General features: G+C 44.4%; 1 protein-coding gene across 1 annotated transcript in view; it reads left to right on the top strand.

Annotated features, from left to right (window-relative positions):
- The first annotated feature begins 227 nt into the window (after window positions 1-227).
- Window positions 228-26,749, top strand: part of TTC34 (tetratricopeptide repeat domain 34) — a 49,010-nt gene continuing 22,488 nt past the window's right edge. Inside the window, exons 1-5 of the mRNA XM_084651671.1 lie at window positions 228-319; window positions 2,972-4,637; window positions 6,179-6,404; window positions 10,672-10,864; window positions 18,889-19,055. Of these exons, the coding sequence (XP_084507797.1) occupies window positions 3,034-4,637; window positions 6,179-6,404; window positions 10,672-10,864; window positions 18,889-19,055 (2,190 nt within the window). The 5' untranslated portion in view covers window positions 228-319; window positions 2,972-3,033. The remainder of the gene's footprint in view (window positions 320-2,971; window positions 4,638-6,178; window positions 6,405-10,671; window positions 10,865-18,888; window positions 19,056-26,749) is intronic.

Genomic DNA, 26,749 nt, shown 5'->3' with positions numbered 1-26,749 from the left:
GATAGATAGATAGATAGATAGATAGATAGATAGATAGATAGATAGATAGATAGATAGACCTGGCAGTTCAGGCTTCGAGCCCTGCCATAGTGCCCCAGCCAGGGACTGTGCGTCTGCACCGTGCAGCCATCCTCTGCCTGCGGGAACAGAAGCCTGTGTTAGTGTTTACCGTCTCCTGGGTAACAGGGCATGTGGCAGGATGAACCGAGCCAGCCAGTTCTCACCCCATCTCTCCCAGCGGCAGTCACCTCTCCTGAGTGCAGCAGCAAGGAATCTCCAAGATCACCCTGCACCTCCACCGCAGCGAGCGTGTTCAGACGTGAGTTCCCAGGCCCTGCTCGTGCCCTTCTCCCCCTGCCCTTTGTTTCCTCTGTTCTTCTGTCCCATTGTCTGGGGAGTGAGGCGCTCTGGGTTTGGTCCCTGTCTAACCTTTGTAGATTCCCACCTTTTCGTAGTGGGAGGAGTGAATGTGACCCCCCCATCACCGCCAATACCAAAGCTGGGAAGAATCCATGCAGACTTGGCTACTTGTGCCAATAGTCTGACACCCCACACACACACACCCCCAGCTTCAGAAACAAAGACAGGCTGGAAATTGCCTCCTCCCCTTCCCCGCTTTCTCCCAGCACCCACAAAAGCAACAATGTCTGACTGATTTCTGATAGAGGGGAAAAGGCAAACAGCGGGCAAAGCAGTGTGTGCAGGGGGTTGGTTTTGTTTATTTCCTAGAGTCCAGCTGTCAGAGGGAGTCTGATGGTGCAGGTGGGGCGAGGAGGGAGGGGGGTCAGACAAAGGGATGGGAGGAGCGCAGAGCAGAGCAGAATCAGACAGCGCAAACACCAGAATCAGGGAAGGGCATTTGGAAATTTACCCCTCAGGTTATAATTAGTGTCTGGAGACTCCACATGGGGAGCAACAGTCCATTGTGCTAGGTGCTGCATGCATACAAAATGAAAAGGCAGCCCCAGCACCAAAGAACTGGCATGCTGAGCATCTACATTATTTCCTCTTTTAAAAAAAAAATTGTACACATTCAGTTTGGATAATGCAACAAATGTTTTGGGTAAACAAGTTATAAAAGGCACCAACTACAGGGCCCCAAATGGTACCTTCTGTGGGCCCAAAGCTGACTTGATGGTCATGTAAAAGGTGCTGTGTACCCTTTGTTCTCATGGAAGCCAATAAGGGATGATGACTTTATTGAGTGCTGGGGATTCAGAAATTAGACCTGAACTAGTTCACTGATGTGGCATTGGGGCAATGCATTGTGCTGCTGGGATTGCTGTCTCCAGGGTGAGATATGAGACTGGTATCCCGAAGGCTTGTGCTCTGGGCACGGTGCTGTTTGCAAGAGTAGGGACACTTTGGGGTCGTAGTGGAAAGCTAACTGGGGCAACTGCATGTTGCTTTCCCCAACTGCTCCTGAATGTTCAATATTCGTTTTAGGAATCTTCATAGGCCACCCTCACCAGCTCTGGCTGGATCCCCGGCACCATCTGGGATGGGAGACTTTGTTTCTACCCCCCAAATGTATCCTTTTCCCTCCTCACTTTATTCCTTCTCTTTCCTATTTCCCTCTTTGTCTTCTGTTTAATAAGAGTCTGTAGCACTGCTGTGAGCCTGTGAACAGAGAGGCAGCTAAAAGCAATGCCCACAATAACCCGAGGCTGGTACAAGTTTGCCAGGTCTCGGAGTGGCTGATAAGACTATGTGCTGGGCCTGTTTTTCCTGCAGGGTGGATCAATACCAAAGCCAGAATCTGCATTTTCCAGCTTTGCTGTTCTTTTCTTTCCACTTTTGTGAGCATTTATCTTCTTAGGAAACAGGATTGAACTTTCACAACAGCAGCAATAACACCAGCTCCATCCCATCTCAGCTAACTTCTTCTCTTTTCCCCTATTTCTTTTCCCCCCTTTTCTTGTAAGACTACTCCCTTCGCTTCATGTGCCAATATATATTTATGCCTGTATCTGTAATTTTCACTCCATGCATCTAAAGGAGTGGGTTTTTTATCCACAAAAGCTTATGCCCAAATAAATCTGTTAGTCTTTAAGGTGCCACCAGACTCCTCGTTGTCTTTTCCCCTATGATTGCCATCTTTGATACCATCTGATAGACTGTCAAACAAGGGGAGGGGAGCTCCTTCTAAAAACTCTCTCCAGCAAAAGGGAAAGGGAACAAGAGATGTTGTTAAAAATGAAAGCCTTACTTAATACTTTACCTTTCCAATGCTTTAACTATATTTCCTTGCTTTCTGTATCTTTAATAAAAGGTTTAAATGATTTGTAATGATGGGTTTACCAAGCTGAGGTCTCTGCATACCAAACCCCGAACTTCATTTAAAATGGTTTAATGTTGGACAGTGACTGGATTATGTTAACACCTTTGACTCTTTGGGCCCATATGATCCATCTTAATTAATACAACAGGTCCAAAAGGATGGTTGGGGGAAGGGAGGGAACAGCCCTCTATGGTTTGGAGGGTAGAGAAAGATGTGCTTGATGGGGAAAGGAGACAGTCGGAAGACAGCAGCAGAGTAATGGTAGGTTTCTTTATTACACAAGTATGTTTAAATTCCCCCTCTCCAGTATTTGACTGAAAATATTTCATATATTTTGTCAAATGGAATATAACAACACAATTCAGGATTAAATACTGAGGGCAAATTTCTCCTCTCTGTTCCACATGCAGATCTGTGTAGCATATTCTGCGCTCCCCCTGATTCTTGTATCCACCCAAGGTCTACCATCATATCCTTAGAGTGTGAGCGCTTGGGGAAGGGACTGTTTTTCGGTTACAAGTGCATACTTTTCAGTGACCAAAGTTTTTGCTCTTTGTAGGACTCTGTGACCTTCAAAACATCTGAGGCCCTTGTTTGTGTCTGTCAGCTTGATGGCTTAGAAAAAACAATGGATACCCACGCGCCGTGGCAACGTGCTTAGTTTTAACTGCTCTAATTTCTGTTCTACAGGCACACGACAGGGTGTGAGTGAAACGACACTTGCTGAAGATGTAAATGCCTCTGTGTTCAGAATGTCAGCTCAGGAGCTTGCCATGCGGCTCTGCAAGGAAGGGGACCAGCACCTAGCTATGAATGAGCTGCCGCTGGCCACGGCTTTCTACATGGCTGCATTCAGCTGCAGTGCACTCCTGGCAGTGCAGAAAGTCAAGTCCCTTGGGAAGGGGCCCTGGGAGAAAGTGATAGCTACCCTGGAGACATGGTGCACAGGCAGGAGTCAGATTCCCAGCATACACTGCAACAACTTGGCCATTGTGTCACTCAACGTGGGAATAGCTGCAGTCTTCCTATCCACCCTAAGCCCCAACAACTTGGCTTCCTCTGTATTCAAGCTGGAGGCCATGCTCAGGCAGGGGCACTATGAAGAGGTGGTGAGCCGGTGCAATGCCCTGCTCAGCACTCCTCCCAAACACTCAGTGGACCTGCTGCTGACGAGGGCTTTGGCACGGGTGCTGTCAGGGACACAATCTGGGAACGGAGTGGTGGACTATATACAAGCTTTCGTGACGCACCGAGCTGAGACAGTGGCATATCTACGCAGCAGGCAGCAGGAACACCTGCCACTGGTGATCCAGACCTTCTCTGATTATCTTTCAGTGCACCGGGAGACAGGCCCAGATAGCAGGGCCTTGGATGGCCAGTTGGGTGACTGTTATGACTTCCTTCTTGCTGTAGCACCGAATGGCATCCAGGTATGCCAGGCAGAGGCCGCATACCTCTACGAGAAACACAAATTCAATGAGTGTGTGGCAGTTTACAGCAAGGCTATGGAGGCCTTATCTGCTGGTAGTAAGTTCAGAGATGAGAGAGCTTTGGGTGTCCTCCTAGGCCGGGCTGCTGCTTACTTCTCCTTGGGTGGGCGGACACGGGAGATGATGCAGGACTTGATAGATGCCTTCAGGATAAGCCCTGGCCAAGCAAAGCAGCACTTTGACGAGCTTTTCTCATCTTGTGACACTGAGAGGATTAAAGAACAGGCCAGAGCTGTCCTGGATGTAGAGTTTGCAGCCTACAGGGAAGCCGTGCGTACTCGGCCGGAGCTCCGAGATGATGCTGGCAGAGAACTGCTTTCCCCAGTCATCCACACTCTCCAGTTCCTCATTCAGATCGCCCCGGGGTCCAGGCGTGAGCTGAGTGTCCGGCTGGCGGATTGCCAGCTGCTGAGCAGGAACGTCCACAGCGCCCTGAAGATCTGCAGCCACCTCTTGGAGTCTGAGCAGAACACTTATTACAACAGCCTCCTGGTCCTGCGAGGGTTTTGTTACCTCCACGCCAATGACTGTCAGCAAGCCCTGCCAGACTTCCAGAAGGTCATTGAGCATGACTCCCCACACCCCAACAGTTGTGTGAAAGCCCTGTGCGGGCGGGGACTTATCCGGATTTTGGGTGGCAGTCCTTACCTCACAGCCCTGGATTATATCACTGCCTGTCGACTGAGATTAGACGAAACCATCCTCACTGTCAAGTCCTATGTGCCCTGGAACCAAAGAGGGCTGCTCCTGAAGGTGCTCCAGGAAGAAGGGCAGAAGATACTCCAGAAAAAGCCATCTCCAAAAGGCAGCTCAGCCTTCAGGCAAAAGAAAGGAGCAGGACTGAATGGATTCCTGACAAAAGAAGGGTATGGCTAAGGGTATGGCTTGGGGGGTTGATTGGCTCAGGTGAATGGGAATGGGATTCAGACCCTTTCATGTCTCGGTCACCAGTTGGTGGGAACCCAGCCTTAACTGGTAATGGGCAAAAGCCATTAACATCTGATGGCTGCTCAGTGTCCTTGATGAAAAGAGGCAGAGGGATCTCACTCTGGTTTCTCATGGAGTAGATATCCAGATCACAAAAACAATCATTTTTGGTGCTCATAGGCCCCCTCACTGGAAGTCTCAGCAGAGATCAAGCACTGAATGGGCCATGGAGACAACTCCCCTATGCGCTCTAAAAGAGATCCTAACCTATCAGGGATGAATGAATGCAAGGGATGTTTGATTTTCTGCTACCCGTGCTGCACCTTTGTTGGAGGATAAGAGAATAAGTTCATATCCAGGGCTGGCAGTCTGGTACCATTATCCAATGCTAAATTAATGAATGTAACACTTAAGGGGGAAAACAAATTAAAGCAGAGTTATGGCATCTAAATCCATTTAAGATTCTGCTCCACTTTTTTCGAGGGAGGGTGCTATAAATGAGATTAGCAGAGCTGGTTGTATTTTTCAGTTGATTTTTTTAATGAAAAATGGCTTTTTGCGGTGGGGGGTGGAAGGGGTTGTGAAAAATTGTATTTATTAATAAATTGCCCCCTATTTCAATAAGGAATTGAAAACCAAAAGCATTTGTGTCTAATTTTCAGCGTTTCATCCGAAGAAACAGAAAATTTCTGTAAAACATTTTCAAAACCCTATTTTTTTCATTTCTTTCTATATTCTTTCTGGAAAATACTCAACTATTTTCTGACCGGCTCTAAAGATTGGGAAAGAAATGGGTTTAGAAATTTGGTGGCAAATGGAGTCCCTCACTCGGACAGCACAGTTTGGCCTATACAGTTGGGGATACTTTAGAAAGGTCTCTTATTAATAATACCTAGGTCTATATAGCATTTTGCATCAGTAGATCTCAAAGCCCTTTACAAAGCAGGTCAGTGTCATTATTGCCATTTTACAAATTGGGAAACTGAGGCACAGAAAGGAAATTACTTCCACATAGTCACCCAATAGACCCGTGGCAGAGCCTAGACTAGAGCCCAGATCTCCTGGGTCCTACTCCAGTGTTCTTACAGCAGGAGGCTATCTAACAAGGCTGTTCCCATGTACGTGTTTTATAGCAATTTTTAGCAGGAGAGAGTTCTTCAAATGAGACAATATGTGATTTTCTATACCTATTATTTTTATTGTTTGTATTGCAATAGTGTCTAGGAGTCCCTATCCTGGACCTGGACCCTCTTTTGGAGCCATGCTTTCACCTGCACTTATAAGCACATTTACAAATAGGCATTTGATGAAATGTTTACAATGTGGCTCAAATGTTTAAGTGACAGGAAGTTCTCCATTTCTGGAGACTGTGACGTTTGGCCACCATTTTAATATGGGGCTCATTCAGAGCCAGCTGCTCTGTCTGAGCAATAGATAAGCTCCACCAGAACTATGAGCAGTTCTTCCTTTGTTTATGCAGGGATGCCTTCGGGGTTCACCAGCTGGCTTCTCTCTTGATGGAGCTGGACCCTTCTGATGAAGCATCTCAGATCCTGTGTGCCGATGCCCTGTACCAGCTGGATCGGGTGGAAGAAGCTCACAGAGTCCTCTTGGTAGCCCTCTCTAGGAATCCCCAGAGGTCTCCCATCCTGGCAAGGCTGGCGCTGCTGCAGCTGAAGAAGGGATTCTTATACGATGGGACTCAGGTAAAAAGCATCTGGCTGGCAACAAGGGCGAGGCAAAGTCCTGTGGGTGAAATGACTGGGGAGTCCACTGTTCTCATTGGCTGACATTAGGGATGCTGTATGTACGCACTTAGTGGTATTTGCAAACAATTTGTGTGTCGTGATCTGGGACAAGAATATTGGCAACGTTCTGGGGCCAGCTGGTTGGAAAATGGGTTAGTCTTTCATGAACATTTTCATGAAAAATTAGTCCCTTTTCTTGCTGGAGATTTTCAAATTCAAAACTTGTCAACCCGCTCTAATTCTGGGAGGTGCAAAGTTTCAGATGAATTCCCAGGGTATCGTCATTTCCCTGTGGATAGTTACAGTGGACCTACTTACACATCCCTTCACCCAGCAGTGTGGAGCCTCTGCCACAAATAGTGCCATATACATGTGGGATAACATCCTTAATGTGACCAAAAATAATACAAGCCTGGTCAAGTGCGTCTCAGGTCTTAAATTAAAATCGCTGGAGTGCAGCACGACTCCATAGCAGCAGACCCAGGGGTGGAGACATGGTGAAGTTCAGAGCTAAAATTAGATTTAAGTATCCCAGCCACTAACACAACTTTGATGATCCAGACTCAGGCTTGGAAGGGGAAGCTCTTGGATTGTAACACAGGCTGTACAAGGACACAACCAAATGCAGCCCATTCATCACATTTCATTTAATGACACCTTTCAGCAGAGCCCTTTAACTAGATAGAGCATGATTGAATGTGCTGCCGTGGTGGTAATATCATTGATGCAATTGGTAATTTTCCGTTAAAAGGGAAGGAAATAGGCTATTGCCTTTCTTCTGCAGCTATCCAGTCTTGCTAATGAGTCTCTGCAACTCTTTCCCGGTGCCTACATGAGGCAGCAAGAAGATCTGCAAACTGTTGCCTTATTTTGGGATCTCACAGGCTAGCGGATTCATGTCTCTCCAAAGCAGAGAACATGTCTGTGTTTATGGCCCTGCAAATAAAGCAGTAATCTTATGAAATTTATTCCCTAGTGGATGGGTTAAGAATTACTGTCTGCCACCAGGGAACTAGAGTCTCTGTGGAATCACTCAACTCACAGGTGGAAATCATTGATTGAGAATTGTGGTTTAAATCGTACATTCACCTGAAATCTGAGAATATCTAATTCCCTTACCAACCGCACCTAGGAAAGCTAATACTTGACCCGTCAGGTGAAAAGCTACCAGGAAGGCGAGTGACTAAGAAGTTGGGGTACAATGACCTCCATTTCTAGCTCTGACCCTGCCCTGGTTGGTACTTACTAAGAGAACCAGAGGTCCCTTCCCCTCTCTGGTTTTAGGTAATGGCTTGTCTTAAGAGCACCCAAGTTCCAAGGTCAGTTGATAAACAGAATCTTCCTCTCAGCACCCGCAGACTGCTTATCCTGTTCATTGCATACACACAGCTCCCACTGAAACCAAGTTTGGAAACTCTAGGAAGAAGTGTTTTGCCACAGTAAAACCGCATCCACCCATTGTAACTTCCTAACAATGTGGGGCATCCCAGGGGGAGAGCATCAGTGGCACATACATGTATGGAGGAGGAACGCAGTAACCATGATCCGTTACACAGTGGTATTAGTGGCACTGAATCTAGCGGTGACGACAAAGCTCTAGGAATCAGGACAGCTGGGATTCATGGACACAAACTTGCTGCATGAACTTTAACACGTTCTTTAACTTCCGCATTTCATTGGATCCAAAAGTGATGATAATTAATAAGACTTGCCTACTTTAGAAGGCAGCTCCTTGGTCAGAAAGTGTGTCTTCCTGCAGATCTAGGTGGAACGCAGCATATTGCAGGTGCCACTAAAATATAAATAGAGTAAGAAAAATATTAAGCTTAATATGTTATCACTGGCAGAAGTGTTTTGGGGTCCCTTGGATAAAAGAGACCAATGCCTGTGGGCGTAGGGAGGTTGCTTATTAAATTGGAAGGGATTCAAGAATTTTTATTTCTGCTAAGCAGATGTAACAGCCAAGATTAAATGGTTAAATGACCGGAGTTTGCCAGCAGAGGACACTGTTGCATTTTAAAACTGTGTAATAAAGCCTCCCGATGAAAAGGAGAAAAGTATTCCACCAAACCAAAGGTGTTATTTTTCCCCTGTGGAGTATAAAGCTTCTGTGCTATGTGCTAAGAATGTGAGGGCTCTGAGTGAGCGATACCACTCATCAGAGTTCACATATAGTCCTTGGAACGTCTGACTTTGAACAAACTTTTTAATGTACTTGTTATTTGGAGTCACAATTTTTTTTCCCTTTTGGATATGCACAAAAACAGTGGTTGAAAATCCATTGCTTTACTCTTTGGCCAGGACATGTTACCCAAAGGGGCATATTCCATGATGGAATCACACTTGAACTCTGACACTGATGGCATAAAACTTCTTGTGGACATTTTTCTTTCCTTTCCAATTTTCCAAGTCTTGTAAGCTTTGATAGCCACCAGGAACACTGGGAAAACCCTGAAGATCAGTGTCTGAAAGAGAGTAGCAGATTTCCCACACTGCCACCTGCCCCATTATGACAGGTTTCAGAGTAACAGCCGTGTTAGTCTGTATTCGCAAAAAGAAAAGGAGGACTTGTGGCACCTTAGAGACTAACCAATTTATCTGAGCATGAGCTTTCGTGAGCTACAGCTCACTTCATTGGATGCATACTGTGGAAACTGCAGCAGACATTATATAAACACAGAGATCATGAAAAAGGTATTGTTACACAGCAACCTTCCATCCCCTGCAAATGAAATGAAGTTCATGTCACCTGCCACTAAAATGAATTCACCCGTGGTAACAGAAAAATCACATTCTGCTATGGTAAGTTGCATCCGATGAAGTGAGCTGTAGCTCACGAAAGCTCATGCTCAAATAAATTGGTTAGTCTCTAAGGTGCCACAAGTACTCCTTTTCTTTTTGCGAATACAGACTAACACGGCTGTTACTCTGAAACAGGCAAGTTCTCTGCACACTTTCAACCAGGTACTGTATTGACTATCCAAAAAGCAGCTGTGCTCTGAGTTGGAATTTAGCCAGGACATTGTTCTTGTGAATACTCTAAATGGGATCTTTAACGATTGGTTTGTGTATTATCATCCAAAAGATAGCAGCACAGTGGCCTTCAGCACCGCAGGGGACATTAGAGGGAAAAGTTCCTCTGTTGTGATATTTGGACCTACACATTTACCCGAATTGTCAGTTCAGCTGTAAAAAGCACTAACCAGGGGTGGTTCTTCGATGACATTTCATGAACTCCTTGATTTTTGCTTTTATGGCCCAGAACTGAGAGTCTTCCCCCAGTCTCTCCACCAGACCAAATCTCTTTAGGGGCCATTACGGTACCGTTCAGCTCTCTTTGAATTTTATGAAATTTTTCACAATTCTTTTCCCTTTTCTTTACCTTCTCTAATAAGAACCAACCCAACCTTTCTCCCCAAATTCAAAACAAACCTGCTCCAAAGCTGGGAATTTTGGATAACATTTTTCCTGCCTTTATTTCAAAATGTATGCTGTTTCTATGTTTCATGGCCCCATCCGGAGCCAGGAAGAGTAGCGCTAACATGCTGTTGCATTTGAATGCCCAAATATTGCATTGCCAAACTGGTTATTCCCTCGTGATGTGGCGTCTACATTGAGATTGGAGATCCTTCTAAATGGTAGGCTCTTGTTCAGTGTTTATCAACCTTTCCAGGTTGACAGTCTCTTATTGAAAGTCAAACATTTTCATCACCTGCCTCACTTTGGATTTATTATAAAGGGGAAAGTAAAAAGTGTATTAACAATAGCAATGCAAAGCCCATCAAATTTATTGTTGTGTGTGTTTCAAGAGATTGACAAGGGAATACTTGACCTTGAAGGGTGAAGGTTGGCAGGGGAGCAAGGGGGTAAGGCCCCCTTTGTGGATGTGAAAGGGGCAAAGTTACAGGAGTTTTACTATTAGTATATGACCTCACACACTTTGAAGGTTTGGGCTGCACTGAAGTTATTTGGAAAATTTTATTTTCCTTGCTTTAGAATTGGAATAAAAATGTTGACACTTTCTGACCCCCACCCCACCCCTCACTGCTTTTCATCACCATCCCTGGGGATCATGTTGAGAAGTACTGCTCTAGTTCAATGCCAAACTGTTAGACTCAGGAGTGTTTTCCTATGTCTATGCCCACAGTTCAGCTGCCTCTGATCCTTTCCGATTTCCATGTATGTCAATTTAACCCTCCTCCCCTTTTTCTCTGTCCTTGTTAAGTTGCTAAAGAAAGTGATCCAAATCGGAGACACTTCCTGCCTTCTGCTGATCATGGATATTTTCAAAGACGAAGACCGAAAGCTGATGCAAACTCACTGCCACTCCAGGGCTATGACCATCCTGAAGAATAAGCAGGGAGATACTTACGTCAAAGAAGCTATTGCCAACCTTTCCTTTGCTATCATTGCATCAGGTAGGCTTATGAGAGGTTTACTTCTGTGGGAACTAGGCCAGTGTGTGGGCAGACTTCAATCCTCATCCATTATTTCTGCTTCCCTCTAAATATGGTGATAAAATGCAAACAAAATCTTTACAAGGGGAGGGTGTAAGTGGCTCAGGAGAAGGGCTCTGTATTCCATGATCATTCTCCTCTAACTGGCTATGAAGTGGCCCAGAGAGACAATGACCAAAGTCCTTAACATACAACAACTACTTTGTGACAGGTGTGAAATGAGTTGGTTGGAGTCCATTTAGTTCCCAGAAGTTTAAGTTAGATATTAGGGTAGTAAAGCTCTGGAATAGACTTCCAAAGGAGGTTGTGGAGGTTTTTAAGAACAGGCTGAACAAACTCCTATCCAGGATGGTTTAGGTTTACCTGGTCGTGCCTCAGCACAGGGGGCTGGAGTTGATGACCTCTTGAAATGCCCTACATTTCTATGATTCTGTGAGATGCTGGTCATCCTGGCTATCTGGAAATTCCCCTGCAGAACGCAGCCACGGCTAGAAGCAGGGAGGCATCATCCTTTAGTGGAGAGGCAGCACATTAAGACTCAGGAAATCTGGTTTCTGTTCTCAGCTCTGCTGCTGACCTGTTGCGTGACCTTGGGTAAGTCACTTCACCTCTCGTTCCCCTCCCACTTCTTGTCTCTGTCTACTGCTAGCTCTATAAGGTAACAGTTTCTCTGTGTCCTTGTGCAGCACCCAGCACAATGCTGGACTCTAGACACTACTGTAAAATAAGTAATGAATAATTCAAGGAGAGATTAAAATGGCTGGGACTGTTCAGTTTAGAAAAGAGACGATTAAGGGGAGCATATGACAGAGGTCTATAAAATCATGACAAGTGTGGAGAAAGTGAATAAACAAGTGTCAGTTACCCTGTCACATAACACAAGAATCAGGGGTCATCCAATGAAATTAATAGGCAGCAGGTTTTAACCAAACATAAGGAAGTACTTCTTCACTCAACGCACTGTCAACCTGTGGAACTCATTGCCAGGGGATGTTGTGAAGGCCAAAAGTATAACTGGGTTTAAAAAAGAATGAGATAAGTTCATGGAGAATAGGTCCATCAATGGCTATTAGCCAAGTTGGTCAGGGACACAACCCCATGCTGTGGGAGTCCCTAAACTTCTGACTGCCAGAAGCTGGGACTGGACGACAGGAGATGGATCACCTGTTCATTCCTTCTGAAGCATTTGGCACCATCTGCTATCAGAAGCCAGGATAATGGGCTAGATGGACCATTGCTCTGACTCACTCTGGCTGTTCTCATAAATGATTGTAATGGTGCTTTGGGGCTGTGGTCATCTGTTCTCTTTGGCTCATAGAGTATAATTTTCAAAAGCATGCCACTGCGGAGCCCAGGTTTCAGGCTCCACTTTGCCAGTGGGATTAGGGACCTATGTCATTTAAGCCCATTTGAAAATTTTACAATGGAGTCCTATTGACCTTGGGTCCTTAGTGTCTAAATCACTTTTGAAACTTCTCCCCATGATCGCTGCCTTGTTTCACACAGGGTTTGTTTCACACAGATGGCAAGTGGCTTGGAATGGCTCCTGGTTTAGTTCTAGTCTGGGCTAGGCTACCTAGCTGGAGAAGGCTCACATCCCATTTTCAGTCTGCTCGGCCATTTAATCCCCTGAAACCTCCCACATTAGTACTGTTGATGGGATATGTTCTGTTTCCTCTGTGTTAACCTATGGTAAATATTGTAAATGCCACCCAAATCCTGCTTACCCACGGCTGAGCTTCCCTGCTCCAAGGAGTTTGTGGGTGTTTCAGATGCATTGCTTGCTAAAAGGTTACACACCTGGCGGTAGGCAGGATGAAACAGTATCTCAGCTTTCCCCAAAGAGAGGGGCTGAGCTAATTTGGAAATGTCTCTGGCACATTCTAAGCAGAACTGTATTCTTATGGAAATCTGACTTTCATTCAGAGCAAATGTTATGACAGTAGCATCTAGAAGAAGAGAGATCATGAAAAGAAAAGGAAAACTGCTAATTGCCTTGAGGTAGCTCAGTTCCACAGCCCATGCGTTCTGGCTTATCAGCTTCCCGCTTGCTGGTACAGATGCTTGTTAAGAAGTGGACATGGTCTTTTATTGGCGCGGATCATTACAGCCCCGCAAATATTAATAAAAAGAAAAGGAGGACTTGTGGCACCTTAGAGACTAACCAATTTATTTGAGCATAAGCTTTCGTGAGCTACAGCTCACTTCGTCGGATGCATTCACACGAAAGCTTATGCTCAAATAAATTTGTTAGTCTCTAAGGTGCCACAAGTCCTCCTTTTCTTTTTGCAAATACAGACTAACACGGCTGCTACTCTGAAACCTGCAAATATTAATAACATTTAGTGTGGAAGTTTGGAGCGTAACTTGAGGGTGAAAGCTTTGTAACTGAAAATTTGGATCCTCTGGCACATCTCTCCAGGCAGCTGGGCAAAAGGCTGTGCTCACTGACCTCCCAATGAAGAAAAATGTACAATGGATCCAATATGGGAACACCACTGTCATTGATCACAACCCTTAGTACATGAAGATGCTTATCGAGATTGCTTTGAAAGGAAAAAGGTGTGTGAATGAACGAGAGACTCATGTTCTGCAGCTTTCAGATGAATATATTGTACATTTCATAGCCAAATGATTGATTCTTTTGCGATCAGAGCAAAGGGAATCCTAATATCACACATTCACATGTCTTGACCTACGGCATTATACGGCGAGACAGTGAGACAGACCCATCTGGGTTATTATCCAAACCAGAGTCGTGCACATTTTCTGATTCCACCCCATCCGCTCCAACCAACTCCTTTCAGGGCTAAATGGTTCTGCTTCTGCCTCCCAGCACCCCCTCTCATCCAGGGGATTCTTTTTCCCAGTGTCCTGCCACTTGTAGGTTATATCTACCAATCCTTTAGAGGTGTCCTTCTAACTAGCTAGGGCCTGGCCATACTGGCTAAGTTGCCATATCATGTCCCTTTGGAGCTACATTAGGTAGTGTGTCTCCCTTTGCTATGTGCTAGAAAGGAATGCTGCTCTTTGCTAGGGTATAATAGAGAGGTGCTTTCAAGCCATCCCCTCTTGGTTTGGTTGCAAACACCAACAGCACCTCTGATTTCCTTGGCTGCAGTACCACACTGTTTCCTCTGACGGGTCCAGGTCCAGTTCCCACCAATGAGTGAAGGAGGAGAGGGGACCATTAGAACTTCTTAGAGAGAAGCTTTCCAGGTTTCCTAGGAAACTCAACCAAACTGCCTGATCAAAGCAATTTCATGACAAACAGCAGAAACCAAGCGAACTGCAATTGTGGGATTTCTCTTAACTGCGTGCAGACATTTTCAAGGACAAAGATGCAGAAAAGGAATGCTGAGCAATCCCACTTCTGAGGGAACCTCAAATAACCTAAGAGGGTTTGGTAAATAAATAAATACAGCCACAAAAGAGAAGCTGTCACCCTTGTGAGCCTGCTGCATTGCTCTGAAAAGCAGGTCTTGCCAGTTGTCAATTTGGCAAACGTTGACTAGAAGAAGAGAGCCATCCAATGAAATAACATGAAATGGAAACTGACAAACAACCCACCAAAATGAGGGCCAACGGAATGCAAAGATGGAAGTTCAACAAAGCAAGTGTTGGAAAAACTCTAAGCTTAGACAAACTTAGAGCCAGTATCTCTGCTGGGTAAATGACCACAGCACCACTGATTTCATTAGTACCAGAAGAAACTTTGGTTCTATTCTCTTCTATATAGGCTCGTATACTGCCCTCAGCATCATGATATCTGAACACTTTCTAGTGGCATATTAAGCAATGGGATTATTGTCTGTTCTGAGTCTCTTGGGTGGTCATTTCTGTCAAGCAAAAACATTTTAACCCTTTTAATCTCTCCTACCTTTAAAATTGCAAGCAATAAAAATTAAACAGAGAAAAGAAAGTATCTAAGAGATCCATGTATTTAATGTATGGGGAAGGTAGTGTGATCCATTAGACAGGGCCCAAGCCTGGAACCCAGGAGACCTGCATTCTGCTTCCAGGGCTGCCCTGTGTGTATGGCCTTAGGCAGGTTACTGAGGACCTGATCCCAGGCTCAGTGATGTCAACTTAAGTCTTTCCTTAAGGCCATTTTCTAGAGGATCTACTAACTCTGAGTGGTTCAGTTTTGGGTGCCCAGCTTCAGAGATCTTGGGCCTGGCTTTCAGAACTTCCACTGAATGCACCTCTCTCCTAACAGTTACATTTTCAAATGTGGCTGCTCACTTTGGTGCCCCAATTTTTCAGAGACTCTGGGTGTCAAATGAGCCAACAAAAAACAGGGGTCACATCTGAAAATTTCATATGTAGCTAATTACAAGCTCCTCCCCCAAATCCCTTCAGGAGACCCACGTCTGCTGGGACACCTGCCGATAATCAGAAAGCAATGACAGCTAGCTGGGGAGATCCACTATGTATTGATTCATTTATTTTATCTGGGGCCAGCAACCTGTGCACAAGACTGATCTATGTAACTGCGTGTTCTTACTGGTGTTACCCTCTGCCTCCCTTCTCCATCTTTGTCACAATGTGCTTTTTGTCTTTGTAAACTCTTTGGAGAAGGGACTGCATTTGGAGAAGGGACTGCATTTGTGCATCATCCAGCACACTGGGGTCCCTCTTTCTGACTGGGAACTAAGAGCACTGCTGCAATCAAAGTATTAGACTATAACATGAATTGCAGCTACACATCCACTCTAAGCAAAGCAGCTGCTGTCTATTTTCATAGATCAGCGTTAGAGACACCTTTTCCCATATCGTCTTAGTCATCTTCAGAAATTGATTATCTCCAGCATACAGCATGCTGAAATTATTCTCCCAAGACTAATTGGCAAAGCACTTCATGTAGGAAGGCTCATCTGAGAAGTAAAATATTCCTTTGATTATATAGTGCACTCCCATTTTATTCACCAGGAGTCTTTAGCTGGCTCTGGCTTTTTGACAGGACGTTTCAAACACTGACATTATGATAATGGCAGGTAGATGGAGAACATTGGACTTGGATGATTTAGTAAATATTTTCCATCTCGGTCTCCATCCTCAGCTGCTCTTTTAAATGAATTGTAGTAGCATTCAATATGCTATGTGATGACAGCATCAGCAAAAACAAAACAGGGATTCCTGTGCTCTATGCCAGCTCAGCCACTGACTTGATGGTTTTGTATGAGCTGGTTTTGTATGAGCATCATCTATTGTTGTTTAAAGCTAAATTAGAACAAAAATACTTTGCATGTTGCTTTTTCATTCAAGGATCACAAAATACTTTGCAAAGCAGGTAAAGTTGTTTTTTGGATGAAGAGAGAAATCAGTAATTTGTCCATATTTACCAATTCAGGGCCCAGTCCTGTAACTGGATCCACACAGACACAAGGATCAGCTTGCACTGATCTAACTAAAATTGAATGCCTCCGACTTTAAATAAAACTTGTCCTGCAGCACTCCATATGTATCTCCACTAGGTGGTAGTAAATCATCCTCTATCCTTATGGAAAACTTTGGTGAAAGCTTATTTTCCCCATGTACACGTTTTAAAAACAAATAAAGTAAATTTTTTAAAAAGCTAAAACATTATTATTTTTGAATCCTTTTGAATATGATCAACAGTGTCTTTGTTTTGTTTTACTGAGTAAAATATAATTGTTGGTTAAATATCACTGAGTTCCAAGAGGCAGATGCTGTAAACGTTTTAAGGGAAAGCATTGAAGCTGTGCAGTTTTTAATTTCCTTTATTACTGAACGGGTGAAATAAATCCTAATGTTAATGGCTAAGTTTATTGCAGCTATCACTATGAGTCTGCATAGGGCGAGATCCCTTTGGACATAGCTGCTGGGTATCTGGGTGCCTCACAAGCAGTCATTAATTTTCACAACGGTGAGAGAAGGATCCTCACCCCCCCATGTTACAGTTAAGGAGCTGGGGCACACCTATTCCTCCGAAGGTCAGACAGCCATTCTCTGGGTAATGCACACCTTGGCTGCCTGTTGATTTCAACTACTGTATTTAACTGGAGTTCTGCCTCAGACTCTACATTCTTCTTTCTCTCATTGCCTGATGTGCAAAGCCTGGTTTCTCCACCTCTGCTGGGGAACGAGGATTCCATTGATGTACAAATCCCGGCCAAGGCATTGAGTAGGGAAGTGCAAGAAACATGCCATTAGTAAAAATGCTGTCGGGAAAGCAGCTTTGGTTAGCAGCTGAGACAATCAGAGCTTGGGTGAGGGGCTGCAGGGAAATGGCTCCGGAGATTCCACGGCCGTGTGTTATTATCATGATGTAACATAGGGATATGAACCTTGCCACCATCTCTAGCGGGGTGGAATGGCTGTGAACACTTTTGTTTACCTCAGCTAGAATGGAGGTTACACTCACATCCCCAACTGAGTCTCGATTCTCTGCCTGCATCCTTGCTGCTTCCAGGGGGTAGTAATTTATGGCTGGCCTATACCACTCCTCTGTGCCAGCCAGCACATAGGGGGCTCTGCCCATTTCCCACCCATCCCAGCCATTCCCCTTCTATCTACTGCCCCAAGTCCGGATAGCTTCCGCAAGTAAGGGAGCTTCTACCCCACGTCACTGATATGTAAGTCCAAGTCACAATCTATCCCACACTATTGATACTGGCTTTTCATCCTCAGTGACAAGGGCCATTTCCATATGGAAGGTTGGAGAGACTGAAAATGCAAAAAGCCAAGCTCACAAGAGACGTGATTGCTTTTCCGTGTAACTGGCTGCATCATGTATTATCTGTGTGCAGCAGGGATGGCAGGGGTGCAGCGAACAGCTGATTCAAAATGCTGCAGCTGACAGAAACCAAACAGCTGTGTCTCTCCATGCTGGGGCAGTTCCCGCCCCAGATGTTTTCAAGGTTTCAAGTCCCCTGCAGTTATTGTAACTATAGCAAGTTCAGCAACGTGGAAGGGAGGTCAGAAATAAGTCCATTGGGGAGGAATCATTTTAGAAATTTCACTTGTGAAGTTACCATTTTCCTTCCATCATTTTTCAGACACATCAGGTTGGGGGGAGGGGATTATCAAAACAAATTATACTGTTCAAATAGGCGTTAAGAACCAATTATGCTTTCAGAGGAGACATCCAAGAGACCTTGGACAGTTACTTGATAAAAACTCCAAAGAGCAACAATCACTGGGAAAGTGAAGAGTAAAGTCTCAGTTGTCTAAGGGGCAGTCTCTGCTCACTTGGAACCATCCTATTGAGTCCATGGTATTAGCTGCAGAGTCAGACACCACTCAGCATAAAGAGGGCAGAACTAGACTTAGCAACATGATAAGGTGCAAGGAAATACAGGATGCAAATACTGATTGCAGCATCAGTGTGTGTCCGAACATTGGAGCCATAATATTTCTGGGCTTCATGTACAAAATAATCTCTTTAGTGCCCCTCACTGATTTAGTCTTTAAGGGTGAAAGCCACCTCCGTGTGGGGAGCCAGCACAACCCTATGCACCCTTAAGTCCCATTTAATTCCTCTAGTGCAGATGAAAGGCCCTGTTGAACCACTAAACACTCTGCTAATACTGGTCTCACTGAATCAAACAGCAAAATTCCTATTGAGTTCAGTGGGAAATAAGATTAGATCCTGAGGACTTGAAAGGGGTGTTTACGTTCTTGTGCACCGGGGTTAATTTTGCATTTTTTGGATAGGTTTCTTCATCACCATTCTGCTTTAACATTTTCCCCCAGCTTTCCAAACACTGGGGACCGAGCCCCAGCTCAGTCTCCTGCTATTCTACCCCAGCCTCAGAGCTGACTAGCTGACGAGCATTATGTCCTGCTACACAAGAGTTGCAAAAGGTCCATGTACCACCTAAGTCCTCTAAATAGGGCTTTTGTGGAGCAGAGCACGCTGCCTGGGGTGTGATTTCACCCACAGTGCCAATTTGGGACATGTCATACTAGAAGGCTGTAGCATCCTTTCTGTTTGATTTGCACATTTCTCTCTTGACCAGGTGGCTACGCTGAAGAGTCCCTTCTCACCAGGGCCCGATGTTATGGACACCTTGGCCAGAAGAAAACCGCGATTTTTGATTTTAATGCCATCCTGAAGGAGGACCCTAGAAATGTACAGGCCCTGAGTGGAAGGGGATTCATTTACCTTACCCTGAACCAGCAGAAGGTATGTTGCTGTGTTGGATTCATGTCACGTGTTGCCCAGTAAATATAAAATATTTACAAGAACTATCTCAGGCTCCATGCGTCTGACCATGCCCCCACTGAAATCAATGGGAAATCTGCCATCGAATTCAAGTGGGGTGAAGGTTGGGCCCTTATACATTGATGCCTGGGCCTAAATCCATGTATATATTACACCAGTGGCTCTCAATCTTTCCAGACTACTGTACCCCTTTCAGGAGTCTGATTTGTCTTGCTACCCCTAAGTTTCATCTCACTTACAAACTACTTGCTTACAAAATCAGACATAAAAATACAAAAGTTTCACAGCCACGCTGTTACTGAAAAATTTCTTACTTTCTAATTTTTACCATATTAGAAAATAAATCAATTGGAATATAAAAATTGTACTTACATTTTAGTGCACAGTCTACAGAGCCATATAAACAAGTCATTGTCTGTATGAAATTTTAGTTTGTACTGACTTTGCTGGTCTTTTTATGTAGTCTGTTGTAACACTGGGCCAATATCTAAATGAGTGGCTGTACCCCCTGGAAGACCTCTGCGTACCCCCAGGGGTGCACATACTCCAAGGTGAGAATCACTGTATTACTCAATGTCCTGGATGGGTTGTTAGCAATGGGGCTTGAACAGAGAAGCAGATACATTAGCGCAAAAATCATAGCAGGCTCATTCACCTCTATATGTTGCCCAGCATATATAGGGGGCCAGAGCGCTGCCATACTGTGTATGTGTGGGCTTCAGTTAGCACAGCCAAGAAGCTGAAATATTATTTTAAGATCTAAAAATGTATTGTAAATGGTAAAATACATGGGCTCTGCTGCATGCAAAAGGCCTGATTCGATGTGGCCCACGGTACTTCTGTAGATTTGTTGCCCCAACCATTCACTGCCTTGGCTCCGAAGCAGAAACATGCCACTCTCAGGCAGCCTGTGATGCAAGATCAAAGCCATGGCTCAAAGTGGTATCCTGCTCTTCCTGTGTGCATGTCTATCCCTCCCCCTCCATTAAGAACTCAATTGCCTGTGTCTAGAGGAGAGGAAGGAGAACCCGTAGTCACATCCTCATTTGCGTCACTACCATGCAATCATATGCAAGGCTACAAAAAAGCTCCTCTTACATTTGTTGCTACATTGTCTGTTCCAGTGGAAAAAGAGGATAGCAGCACTTGATGCCAAACCATAATATGTCCAACACTGCTGCATCTACACAGCACATCCACTTATGATTTGTGGTAGGTCACGCTTTAGAAATTGCAGGGCTTCATTCATTATCCTCAAGTTAAGTGGCACGTCAGACATTTGTATGGTGACCAGATGTCCCGATTTCATAGGGACAGTCCTGATTTTGGGGTCTTTTTCTTATATAGGATCCTATTACCCCCCAACCCCCTGTCCCTATTTTTCACATTTGCTCTCTGGTCACCCTAGACTTTTGCCTGCATCATCTGCCTCTTGCAGGGCCAGTCTTAATAATAACAATAATAACACCCGGCTACTATATAGCACTTTCCATCAGTAGATCTCAGAGCACCACTGAACTTAGCAATATTGGAGGTACTGGGCCAGGTCCTTGGCTGTTATAAACTGGCACAACTCCATTGAATTCATTGGAGCTATGTCAATTTACATCTATTGAGCCAAATTCCGCACTCATTTACTCCTCTGCAAATCCAGAGTAATTCCATTGGCCTGAGTGGCTTAACTCTGGGTTTGTACCAGAGGAACAGAACAGAAACTGTTTCATGAGAGCAACTCCTTCCTGAATTATGTGCTTAGAACTATAAGGTCTAAATGTGTTTTCCTGCCTCCACCAGGAATATTTTTCTCTGTCTATTTATCCAATTATTTTGGCATCCACAGAGCCCTTCTCCCTCACTCTCTGCAATGGAGGAGTTGCCTCATTTTCCTCCAGCATTTTATCATGTTTTTATTGGCTGGTGGAATGCTGTGACTGCTTTTCCAGTGCACAGACTCTCACAGCCAGGGAAGCACTTTATCAAGAACGTTATTATACCTGAGCAATGCTCTGCACTCTGATCTGAGTCTCAAACCCTGTCAGGATGTTGGGAGATCACTCCTTTAGACATCCAGCCAAAAGAAGTGGTTAGCATGGTACAGGGCACATCCTGGGTTTTGGGAATGGAAAGCGATTATTTGTATATGATAGGGCCTTGAGAAGCCTTTTTTTCTACCAATTCCACACACCAGCGTAATCGTGCCAGGTTCAGACCCCACGTAAGGTTCATTCAGTTTAAGGAGTGGAGTGGTTCTCACAGACATTGTGCTGACCCTCTGCACAAGGTGAGCTTTGCCCAGTGCGGGCATTCGGTTGTGCCAAGCATGAGCCCTGTGCTGCTTCCTTCATGCTGAGTCTGGTGTAGTTCTCACACAACTGTTCCACGAAGTCCTTCCTGTAGGTTGCAGAATGAAATACCAGAGAGGAAACTCAGAGATGTGATCGAACATCCATAGAGCATCTCTCACTGATGACACAGCAACTCTCTCTGCCGGTGAAAAACTGGCAGAACTTCTAGCCATGTCCTGCCATGTATGTCGTCAGACAAAGCGCAGGCTTTATGTCAAGTTTTGTGCTTAGCTGAATAGTGCCAGACTGAGTGTGCTAGATACTAAAATCCTTGATTTAGCCACAGGTCAGCATTGGCCTAGACAGCATCCATGTAAGCCCCCTGCATATTGCCTAACCAGTGTCCCTGAGCCTTCAGTCGTGAAAAACCATCTCTAGTGGTGCAAAGATAGCTCAGGCTCCATGGCCTGTTCAATTCTTGGCCCTGAAGGGAGCCAGCTATGATATGGACACCTGTTCGCTAGGGAATGGACCAAGATCCTTCCCCCACACAGATAAATACTCAGTTCATATAAACCCCTCTGGTGGGTCTGACTAGAAATGAGCAAGGTATTGGTAGTGAAGTATTGAGGGTGTGGTCCATGGGAGTCTTTCCTTTGATTTCAGTAGGCTTTAAATGGGATCCTTAATGAATTCCCTCCCAGAAAAATTTGGATCTGGGGTGTTGGTTTGACTCCATCAATGTTTTCTATAGAATGCTTCACAACACCCTGGTGAGGGTCATCCCGATGAAGTGAGCTGTAGCTCACGAAAGCTTATGCTCAAATACATTGGTTAGTCTCTAAGGTGCCACAAGTCCTCCTCTTCTTTTTGCGAATACAGACTAACACGGCTGCTACTCTGAAACTTGCTTAGACTGTAAACTCTTGCAGATAGTGACTGTCTTTTTGCACCACGCTTAGCATGATAGAGTCCTGGTTTATGATTGGGGTCCCTAGGTAATCCTGCAATTCTAATAATAATAATAATTAGGCAAGTATTAGTATTAACATATTTTTTCTGAATCTCTAAAACGAAGCACAGAGAGGCTAAATGACTTGCCCCAAGTCACACCTAGAGCTGAGCCAACGTTTGGCTATTCGGATGGAATTTGGCAATTTCAGATTCAGGGGTGCATTTGTGAATTTGCTCACCTCCAGTAGCTGTGTAAGTTATATGAATGTCTCCATCAAAGACATTCCAACTTGGGGGTTGGAGTATTCAAAATTCAGCAGGAAACATATGCGTGAGAGGTGAAATGAAAAGAAAGTAAATACGCTTGCCCCTCCCCACTATATTTAGTAGTATCTAGCATTTGTATCGTGCCTTAGGAATGGCATTTTCAAAAAAGCCCTCAGCCTCGGCCTAACTCTGCTCCCACTGAGGTTAATGGGAGTTGACTTCAGTGGGAGTGGTGTTTGATCAATGATAAATGCTTTTGAAACTCCACCTGCAATGTCTGAAGCACTGTACAGATGTTGACTAATTCACCTAAGTGGCGCAGCAAGTCAATGGGAGAGCTGGAAATAGAACCCAGATGTCCCAACTCTTTTGTGATTTCTCTGTTGTCCACTTCTAATCTTTAACAATTCTCCTTTTTGTAATCATGCCGCCTTTCGGCAAATAAGTAACCAACACCCTAGTCATGGGTATTGTGCAGCAGAACCACCTGTCTGACTTCGGAGCAAAATCTTGTAAAAAGTGAAAAAATTCTCTGTCAGGAGATGAACTACATGATATAAAGCCCCCTGAAAATGATCCACAGTGTTCATGTTTATTTTGGCTTGGACAGCAGTTATCAATCCATGCGAAAACCTTTCCCAAGCGAATGAACATCGGGAACATTGCATGCACATTCATTAGAAGCAGGTTTAATATCCTTTGACTTTGCAAACAAGTTGTAACCAGAAGCAGCCAAGCCTAGACGGTTTACATTGCAGAGATGTGATTTCTCCTGACAATCTTAAAATCCCTTTTTAGCCAATAGCCCCTGTGTTATTAAAACAAGACGCTGGCCTAAGCTGATCTAGTGACCCTCCTTCTGCCACATTTCATATGCTCAGAGATGTTTGTGTTTTCACAGAGTCAAGAACTAACATACCAAACATTCTTAACACTTACGAGCAGACTGCAATGTCTCATTTTGAGTACAAATGGCATTTGTGTCCAAACACTGATGTTTAGGCAAGGTATTTCACCCAATCAATCACCTTCCAAAATATAGAACAAAAAGGCCACCATCTTGGTGTAGAGTGTCCCTGTCAGCATGTTACCCATTAGTGGTACAAATAGCTGTATGGCATCTATTGGCACACTGATTTTCAGATACTGTGCTGTGGTCCAGGGAGCTATTGCTTGGAGGAGATGGTGACTCCAGGAATGATGTTATAAAGATGACGACAAAGGGTAAGGTCCCTGCGGGGAGAATGTCCAGGTTTGAGGAGATCCCTGTAAATCTATGGCTGGGTAGTTCCACACGGGTTGATATCAACCCTATCAGCTCTGCATAACGTTTGAAGGGGGATTTTTGTTTGTTTGTTTTTTTAATTCTGAAGAACTGGAGCAATAATTACCATGGCATTTGCTTCAGTAATTTCTTTTGGTGGGGTGAATTCACCCCTATGCCGAGGGTGTGAGAACAAGGCCTCTGCACCTCTTACGTCTCCTTTCTTCAGTCCTGTTCTGTTCTGATGCTGGATTTACATGACCTTGTGCCACCCCTCGTCATCTATACTAATAATTCAGCTGTTTTGGTCAGATATGACTTTCCAAACCTTAGCTCCCATTTCTGATGTCCTGTCCCTTTAAATGTTTGAGAACCTCCCTTCTCCCCCGAAGTGTACAGCCTCATTTTTGTGTTGGTTTCAGGTTTGCAGCAGACATGCCAAACCCGCAGCAAAAACACAGAAATTGGGCTTGTTTTTGGCTTAATTGGCTTGTGAGTTGCTTGTTGGCTAGTAGTTTGTTGCTTGTTGCTTCTTCTTTTTTTAATTGGCACCACGAAGCAGGGGCAAGGGGGGGCAAGTAGGGGCAAGCAGGGGGAGAGAGTCAGGGGTGCACAGCAGGCCCACCACAGTCCTCGACTGCAAGCCAGGGGGGTCTAGTCACATTGAGTGTTGGGGATTTTAGGGATTGGCTTGTTTTGGCCTTGTTTTGAAATGGGATTAGCTTGATTTTTGGCTTATTGTGAAAGTTGGGGTGCTTATTTACTGCGTGAAAGTTGGCAACTGTGTTTTGAAGTCAGAACAACAAAGGAGGACAGTAGGCAGTTGTGTTTCTCTTAGCTCTCTTTGTGTCTATGTCGGTCTCCTTCCTTGCTTGGTCCAGCTATAACACCATTGATGCAAATTTTCCTTGAAGGGAATATGCTCAGGCAAGACACCATGCCCATACGTTGGGCAAGTGCCAGCTATTGGAGACAAATTGCTAACAAAATGCAATATACCTCTGTGATTCAGTTTACGGAAAATCCATTCATTGTGTTTTGGGAGATATCTGCACTTCTTTTCTGAGTATTAACAAAGAAAGATACGAGTTCAAGATGCAAATTATTACAGCCTGGTCTCATAGCAGTATTTCAACTGTCCAAGGGAACTCCACCGTTATGATGTGGTTAAGGATATTACAGGAAGCCCAGGACATGGGATTCATTATAGGATCAGGGCCACTTCCTGGAAAGATGGAAACTGATCAGTGTCTTATGCAGAGACGCTAATAGAATAAGATGAGGAGGTGCTTGAAGCTGTATGATCTGTGGTTTGTTCATTAAACTTATGGGAGTAAACAAGTAAACAGATACTTGGACCAACATCATAGACTTTCATATAGACAGACCCTCCTGCTTTTTATCCAAAGCATTCAGATCAAGTCAAGAACTGTCTCTTTGATTTGTTTTGTTTTTCCCCATTGGAAGAAAGATGCTTATTTCTAACAACTGGCCCCTCTTCCGGATGAATATTTTAAAAATACTGTACTGTTGATGGCTTGTGACTATACCTTTTTCAGTCTTACTCAAAAATTTCAATAAAATGTAAGTGTTTTTTTTTAACAAAGTGCCAACTGGTATGTTTTCTTTAAAATAAAAAAGTCAGTGAAAATATTTTAATAGATTACACATTCCCTTGTAAACTTGCAGCCCAAAAATTGCACCACCCTCAGAGTGCCAGAACTAGAAAGTGAAACTGACTAGAATCTTATAAACAAATGTGAAATTGAGTCATCTTAATTTCATTGTGCAACAGCAGTGAAATGCAAATAGAATCATAGAATCATAGAATATCAGGGTTGGAAGGGACCCCAGAAGGTCATCTAGTCCAACCCCCTGCTCGAAGCAGGACCAATTCCCAGTTAAATCATCCCAGCCAGGGCTTTGGAACTAAATAGGAACTAAACAGACCTGCAGCCCTCAAATGAATATTTACTGACTCTTTATGAAGCTTATTTCTTGTGATTTATATTCAGAAGCATCCTTCCAGGCTGAGAAGTTCATAGAATTAGGCACATCAGTAAGTTCTGTAGAATTGGGTGTTAAACAATGATGTCAGTTAGAATCTGACCACTCTTTTAGGGTTAGTAATCTAAGGGGTTATTAGTGAGAAATTTTAAAGTCATGTAATTAGTATTTTTGTTACAGCTGTGTCCCTTTAACCCCAGGGGTCTGTAGCTGTGAAGGGTGAGATTGCACATTTGCTGAATGCTTTGGGCAAGGGGCCGTGCACATCTGCAGCACCCCAGGAGGAGATCTGGGAAGTAAACGTGACTCAGTCTCAGCTCCTTCCCTGATGCTCTTTTTCTCACACAGGGAAATCATTTGCACCACCGCTTTACTGGTGCAGCTGACTTCCTCACCACGCCCAGCCAGTTCCATTGCCTGGCACATGGAGGCAAAGGAACTAACATTCCAACTATCTTCAGCCTTTCCCCATCTACCTGCTCAGAGACAGTTCAAGGCAGCCCCACCTTTATCTCCTCATCCCTATGGCCCAGCCATGATATGGGGAGTGCTAGCATGGCTATCTAGGGAGGCCAACGGGGGAGATGTTTTACTCCCCCTTACTCTCCTGCATGGCTGTGATAGGGCCAGATTATGTCCCAGCCTAAGTATTTAGAAATTCTATCATGACCCACTCCAGTACCCCTATTAAATAGTAATGATGCTTTGCATTTATAAAGCATTTAATCCCAGGAGCTCAAGGTGTTCCGCAGAGGTTAATTAATCAACCCTCACAACTCCCTTCATGAGGTAGGGCTGTATTTATCATCCCCATTTTACAAATGGGGAAACCAACTCCCAGAGAAGTTAAGTGATTTGCACAAGGGTCATTAAGTAAG

This window comes from Lepidochelys olivacea, assembly GCF_965140295.1.
Source record: "Lepidochelys olivacea isolate rLepOli2 genome assembly, chromosome: 18".
Classification (NCBI taxonomy): Eukaryota; Metazoa; Chordata; order Testudines; family Cheloniidae; genus Lepidochelys; species Lepidochelys olivacea.
Note: the sequence above shows the minus strand (reverse complement) of the source record. Positions and strands in the feature narration are given on the sequence as shown.